Source organism: Necator americanus, chromosome IV (assembly GCF_031761385.1).
Source record: "Necator americanus strain Aroian chromosome IV, whole genome shotgun sequence".
NCBI lineage: Eukaryota > Metazoa > Nematoda > Chromadorea > Rhabditida > Ancylostomatidae > Necator > Necator americanus.
The window spans coordinates 9,371,847-9,379,670 of NC_087374.1; the positions used below are offsets into that span (position 1 = coordinate 9,371,847).

At 44.2% G+C, this 7,824-nt stretch overlaps 1 protein-coding gene across 1 annotated transcript; it reads right to left on the reverse strand.

The window, feature by feature from the left end:
• Positions 1-6,186: 6,186 nt before the first annotated feature.
• RB195_000751 (uncharacterized protein) lies at positions 6,187-6,408 on the reverse strand (the record flags this gene model as incomplete). Its single annotated transcript, XM_064197252.1, has 1 exon — positions 6,187-6,408. The coding sequence occupies one exon, from the start codon at positions 6,406-6,408 to the stop codon at positions 6,187-6,189; it is 222 nt and encodes a 73-aa protein (XP_064053133.1).
• Positions 6,409-7,824: the final 1,416 nt, after the last annotated feature.

Here is a 7,824-nt window from a genome sequence, read left to right on the forward strand (position 1 = left end):
GATTCTATTCTATTACGCACATGTCACAGAAAAACATCGATCTCTGACGAACTTCAAGAAGAAAACCATCTGAACAGATTAGAAAAATTAGATTAGAAAATCTCGGATAAGAACCTCCACCAACAGGAAAAGCGGAATGAATCCAATGAAGCACATCAATCCAAGCAGATGATCGGAACACTCAACTGGACAGCGCATCGCTCTGTCACGAGCCTGAAATCGACTGCACGGGTGCTTCGACGGACAAGAAAAGTGCGGAACGAGCGAGAGGCACAGCTGCGAGGAAGTCAGGTGCCAACGCTCGAAATGCGTCAGCGATGCTAGTCCTTGCTGGCGCTTTTCCTGTTCGTTGCCTCCGCCGATGATCGTTCTATGGGACAGAGTTGAGAGATGTACACTCATGTGAGAGAAAAGTTTTGTGTTTACTCATTGGTGTCGGCATTATGGATGAGATACGTTTCTTGTACTTATGTGATTCATGGGATCATGATGAGACGAGCAAATACTGTCCCCTGTCCTCTGCGCTTAACTACTACGTTTTGAGGCTCAATCAGGTTATCATTGATGGTCCCGAGGCGATATGGCCATCGAACGTATGGACCTGCAGTGGTGGTAGTGTTCATTAGCTTCGAATAATAGTGGCAGGTCTGCCCAAAATTTGACCGTATTCTATATTTCCGGACCTTGACAAGTATCCAATCGGATTGCTTGTCCAGAAAAGAATAGGTAAACTTCATTCTTTAGACAAGAGCTTATATTTGTGGCATCAATGTAAACGGTAGCAGAACGAGGTGCATACGAGCGGCACTAGAATTGATTAGCCCGACGAGCCTATCTCAGGCAAACGGCTAAAAACTGGCAGCTCAGTCGTAGGTCACGAGACGAACAGCGCCTTATGAGGACGTCATATGTTCAACTCGTCGTGCTTCTCAGAACATACTCTGAGAAAAAGATGGTCAACATAGGCATTCGCGTATCTAGGACAAGAATCTCTGCCCATAATTCACACGTGTTGCGGGGAAAAAAGGTGGAACTTGAATTGCTCATCCCGCTGGCCTAAGAAAATGAACAGCGGACAGTTTTGCTAGGGAATAACTCGGGAATAATGTGTTAATGTTCCTGACGAAGGTTATTTGCAGCAGAAGGAACGGTTTTTTTTAGCATCCAACTTTTATTAAAAAGAGATTATAATCACTCGATGTGCATTTATCCATCAACAAACGCAGGAAATGCGTACACTCAGTTGGTGCTCGGCAGTGAAGACGTAAGTTTTGAGGAAGAGCTCGCTCCAAAAAAAAAGAACACGTTGCAGAACGTCCTGAAAACCGTTGATCCGACCCTAAAAGGATCGCTAAACAAACTAAAAACACATTCGAATACTTCACGAAAGTACGACCATTAAATCTGCTAAGTTTTTGAGAAAAATAAACGTCTTGATTATTCGTAGAAAGAGGATGGTATGTATACATCCTTAGTTTGCATCATAGTGAAACATGAAAAATCTGCAGAAATAAGGTATAGTAAGGTCAAAACGACATGTAACAGAATTTAGTTGCGTAAGCGGCTGCGCTCGACACGGCGCGGTGGAGAAAGAAGTTAGAATCGAAGGAGGACCATCTCAAACTGCAGCGAAGAATGGTGCCAGCAAGGGTCCCCTCAATCTTAACCGCTACGATCCACTGCATTGTTTCGAGCGCAGCCGCTTACGCAATTGCACCGAACCCCACGTCGTTTTGAACTGATATGTCTTGTTGACACAGAGTAAGTGCACGGCTCCTTCCATGTTTTTGTCTTCTGGAACGAAGTACTTCGTTCCAGAAGACAAAAACATGGAAGGAACCGTGCACCAACTCACTACAAATGATCTCGAGGTGCAGCTGCACTCTGATTCCTCTCGCTTTTCTTCGCTTTTACTCAGTGATCCTTGTTCTGAGTGGCATGGCAAACAGCCACTTTCTGGCGATTATTGCCCGTCAACAAGATCAAGTGAGATATATACCATAGTCTTTAACTGACTTATAAAAAGAAAGACAGCGGATTTCTGACATTTTGGTAATTCGAAGGTATCAAAATCTACGAAGAATCTTGATTTCTTCGAACTGTCACTAGGTCATAGAAGGTCAGTACCTGCTCTGTTGCTCTTTTATTATTATTGTACTGCTCTCTGTATATATCTGTAAAAAAATCCGCAGAAAAAAAGAAAAACAAGAAAAAACTGTAAAAAACGGGTAGCATAATTCTCCAAATTTCTTGTAAAATTGAACTTTGCGACAAAAACTATCACTACAGAAACTTGGCGTAAACTGTGATTAGTATCTCTGTTCTCGTTTTACGAAATGCCTTTTCCAAAAGTAAGAAAACCTGTGTGAAATATCGTGCTGGAACATACTGTAACTAGAACAACACCTCTAAGACTTCCATTGTAGCGAAATACCACCAAACGAGGAGGAAAGTGAACGTGTTTTTTTGTTGGTCACTGGCTTTTCCTGTGGCTCTGCCAGAAACATCTACAAGCGGAAGGTTTGCTTCAGGAGTTGGCTCGAGTATTAGATAATTGATGGGATTTATTTGGGATTGAAGAGGTAACATGCGCCATATGCAGCCCCTTTCGTAAGTATGGTGCGTTTGCCGCTGTGGAGGAGCGTCGCATCCTGTGGAGGCGGCCACTAGCCGACAGCTTCAGCGGTCAACATTACACGACGGGGTCGATAGGCTCCTCGGAGCTTTTTTCCTAACATTTTTGTGTTTTTGTGTCACCGCGCTTAATTAGGACTATTGCATAGTTTTGATAGTCGCAACAAACTCCTTTTTTGTACCTGCGCCACCCTCTATCATGCCGTCGACGATTTGACGTAGGCCGTGCTTTCACTTCGACCGAACTCATTCAGCCATTTTTCGAACTCTGAGACAGAGATGATCTACTCCGAAGTGTTTTGACAGTAATGGGACAAGTAAAAGTAAGGAGTCAAAAATCCGCTACATATTCGGGTCAAAATGACCTGAAGCTAAGTGCAGTTGTATGAGCGGCTGAGCTCGAAGCGGTGCAGTCGAGCGCAGAGATTAAGATCCGAACCGCTAGCTCCACCAATCCGCTTCGAAGACAGCCACTTACGTAAGTGCACCGAGTTTTTCGTTTTGACCCGACTATATTTGCACTGCGCTACGATGATGTGCCAGCGAGGCTGCGGTTTCTATGAAATCGCTCAAGCGGTGCAGCACTGGGAATTAAAACGAATGGATGAGTACATAGTGTTAACTGGCCGGTTCAGTAGCTGACATCTACATTTTCCAGAAATGTGTTGGTAACTCATTAATAATAAGAACAATATCCCAAACAACGGAAAGTGTTTCCCTCTGCGTCAGCAATGGTTCAAATGTGCACGCAAGCTTGATTTTATTTCGGACTGCCGTGAAGACATGTGAAGAACATATGAAAACATCTTGAATGCAATGTATACAGTATAGAGCCAGAGAACACGATTGTCGTACTGCAGAAAGTACTCGCCTCGCTTATCCCGTATGTTTATTTGTACTTTATAGGATTGCACCATCGAACAATAATCTGTCTGCAAAACAAGTGCATTTGTTTGCGAGAAAAAAGAACAATTATGTTTTTTTTTAATTTGTAAGGGCTGGACCTGCATTACTGATCAAATCAGCTTTCTATCGTTCCATTGGTATCAGAAAACCAAAAACATCAAATCTGCGCTCAAAAAATTCGACTTATTGATGCATTCAGATTTATGCAGATTCCCTAGATTTCTCAGAAGTGTCATTCATTCGAAGGATAAAAGAATGATAAAGTGTTTGACGTTAATGCTCCAATACTTTCCACCTTAATTCAGAACTGTATGAGGTCTACAAACGCGTATGCGTGCTGCACAGAGACTTTGCGGAGGGCAGCCGATTCATCGATTCAGTGTTTTTATCCTTCTAAACAAGTCTGGTAGCAATTTGTCGATATAAGCCTTATTGACGATTTCGAAATTGCGCTGGCCGTGCAATTGCTTATATACTTACAGTTAATGCTACATAAGCGGTTGCTTCCGAAGCGGCGACATTTCCACTCGTTTGCAGGTTTACGGTGCAGATAGTCCTTAGCCTCTAGCGCGGTGGCGAGAATGTCACTAGTGACTAGTGCTATGACTAGTGCTCGTCACATACGAGTGAGTCATCGAGTCACGAAGATCGCTCACTTTTGAAAAGACTGTGTGATCTAAACTCGGCTGATTCAAAACTACCTTCTGAAATCACGAGAATTTATGGAAAAAAAGTATCCTCTCTCACGTAGAAACAACAAGCAATGTAAGCGTTGTATATGAAAGATTGAAATTTACGCTTCGAACCCTATATTGTCCATTATGGATCTCAACATCTTCAATTTCGTGACACACTGCCTTAAAGGCATCGCCCCACGAATTTCAGGTGGAGTATTCGTACACGGGATGGAAGACTATGGAGAGGGGGGGATTCCATCCATTTCTTCCTATTTGCCGTAAAAAAACGGCACGGAAGATGCGGCGCCGCACAAGGCTGGCGCGCTCCAGTCGAACTCCTTGTAGGAAATAGTGCGCCAGAACGCCTGAAGCCGTATCTTCCGGGCCGTTTTTTTACGGCAATTAGGAAGAAATGGACGCAATCACCCCCTCTCCATAGTCTCCCATCCCGTATACGAATACTCCACCTGAAATCCGCACCACCTCAGATTCGTGGGGTGATGCCTTTAACTTCACCAACTTGTAACGTCTTACTGTTGAACATATTTTCCTAAGCTAAGTTAACAAAAAGAAGCGTAGTCAGGTAGCTAAACCAGTTTGATTTTCGATTCTCCTTTTCTCCTTTTGAAACGTCTGAAACTCTGTAAGATACATGTTCAACACAGGAAAGCCCCTCTTTCGCGTGAAGCTATGCGAGAGAATGCAAAATCTCTCCTAGAAAATTAATCATAATACGATGTCACTGGACAGGTGTAGATGATCATCTTTTAGTATTTTGGGAAAAACGTCTTTGCTTGATTGTAGACGCGAACGATTCAGTGATTCCTCCACATACATTCAGTGTCTCAAATAAGGTTTTTGAACTAATCCGCAGAAAAACACGATTTAAGCCAATGAAGCATTTAACTGTTTGTAGACTAGAAATACCAGGTACAACAGAATAGAGCAAAGGGTACTGTTCAAACTCCTTCGCTTTTGACGTCCACTCATTATCGCGGTCTTGTTGCAGTTGACAACGCAACTTCCATCTCAGACGCTTTTCCTGGTTGAAATCGCCAGTGATACGTTCGACAGACAGAATTGTGCGTGGATCTTGTCTCTACGGGTGCAAAGGCAAACTTCTTACGCGGCATTTGAACTGGAAGTGTTTCTCTTGCAGCGTCGTGGATGCACTTTGTGAAGGAATCCTCATCGTCAAAGTTTCTTCCTAGTCCGTAATTCAAAATGAACAAACCCATTTGTTCGCATTTTTCGTCTTTCAGACCTGTCGATTTTTTTTTGGCTGGGGAGGAGCTCATCGGTTCCTCATAGAGAACCGTATCTTAAGGCTGAGAAAAACTGGGCAATGGTCTGTGTCACCAGAGTTGAACGTCCTAAACAGCTCTGGGTTCTCGGATATCCGATTGAAGAATGATTCTTGTCAGAACGTGGTCGAGTTGAAGTTTAATTGTCCCATCTTCCGCTTTTGCTGCTCTTCAGGTGCTAAAAAGGTTGACCCCTGTTACGTGAGCTGATGGCGTCGATGATTCCTCTTAAACGATGAAGCGATGATAAAGCCCGTTTGTTCATATAAGTCGACCAGACGGTCATTGTTATCCGATGTGCGCTCCCCTGGATAATCACCTGTATCACTTGTGCTCCCTTTGTTCATCGATTTGCTCGAACGGGCAAAAGCAGTACTCCCATTTGTCTCGGTCACGCCCAAGTGTTGCCTAGTGGCATCCCCTCTCGCGAGGTACTCGAAGAGCATCGTATTTTTCTTTGGAGAACTTCGTAAAAAGGTCTGACCATAAAGTCGGCGGCTCCGGTCCAACAATTGTCGTTGAAAAGCATCACGTGTCCTGTGTGAGTCCCACCTAATTTTTGTTTTCCTTGGCATATGCGGCAGCTTCTATGATCTTCGATCGGTGACGTAGGAATCAACTTCGAATCCCTTCGTTCACTTGCGTAAAGCGGGTGGCTCTTAGCATCACGCTTTCAATTCCGCGTTGATGACGCTGATCGCATTTTCCTCCTGCTTGCAAAACGCCCACGCTTCTGAAGCGTAGGTCAAAGCAGGAAGAACGGTGGTGTTAATCAGGTGAGCACGGAGCGGGATGTAGTTGGTCCTCTTCACTACATCCTCGATGCTCTTGAATGCTTCCCAAGCCGCTTGTTTCCTTCTGCCCAGCTCGAAGGTCAGGTCGTTCATGTTGATTTCTCAACCTAGATTTACATAGCTGGAGCATTCGGATATATTTGTTCCGTTGAGCGTGAATGAGGCATCAGTAACCCATCCGTTCCTCGTAAACATTTTCTTGTCCAGGTTCAGCTGAAGACTAATCTTTTTACGTTTCATCAAATTCGGCAGGCATCCGTTCCTATTGATTAATGCTTGATGTTATAAGAACGGTGTCATCAGCGACACAAAGATGATGTAAATGTCCCCCGTCAACGTTCAGTCCCAATCCCACTTCAATCCTCGCATCGCGTTCTCGAGAGTGTCACCGAATATTTTAGGCGAAAATGTGTCACCCTGACAAATCCCTCTCTTCATGTGGATTATGACATGTTATTATTATTGTAGAATCATCGTCTATGATTGTAGAATGAGGAAATTTTGGTCGTGAATTTGCTATACAACTCATGAAGAATCTTTATGTATGGGGCATGTCATCTAAGGCCTCCATGACCGCTTCGGTGTCAACTGTATCGAAGGCTTTATTCAAATGATGAAAGTGAAACACAGCGACACCTTGTACTCTCTCGATACTTCTATGAGTTTTGAAACCGTGTGTACGTCTCAATCGTGTTTTGAACCCTTAACCCTGTTTACTCGCATGGCTGTCCTTCACCTAATAATCTTTCTATCCTGTTTACGACTACTCTTGTGAAGAGCTTGTAGATGACAGACAGTAAGCAGATTGGGCGATAGTTGGCGGTCTTTTGGGCCGTCCTTCTTATATAACAACACATTTTTGCTAGTTTTCCACTGCTTAGGAACTTTGCATCCCGAAAGATAACGAGTGAAGAGCTTCGCCAGTGTGTTAAAGAGGACTGGCGGTAGGTACTTTAGTTGTTCAGGCTTGGTTCTGTTGGGACTGTGTGAAGCACGATTCTTCACCGACATGATGGCATGTCGGACTTCCGAAGGGGGACTTATGGAATGACATGTCCATCTTCCCTCAAATAGTGAGGAGACACGTGGACGCGGCTGTCGAAGAGATCTGAGTAGAAGTCGTGGATGACCTTTTCCATCCCCCTTCTCGATCCTGTAGTTGTTCCATCTGGGATCTGGAGAGCAGTCATTATTGCTTTAAAATTAGCGAAGTTCTGGCGGGCGTAGCGAATGCTCTGTCTCATCTCTGCAGGCTCAGCCAACACTTCTGCTCTTCTCTCTTTGAGGTCTTCTTTCGTCGCCTCTCTGCAAAGCCTTGCGAGCTCGGACGCGAGTTCTTGATTGCCTGCAGCTCGTGCAGCTCCACCCTGACGTATTCACTCTTTACGGAGGCAGGCATCTCTTAGTGGGTTTACGGAGGCAGGCATCTCTTAGTGGTTTTGAAACACTTCGTTTTCTTCGTATAGTCGTGCCGTTCATATTCGTCGTCGATGTTGTCCATGACGGTAT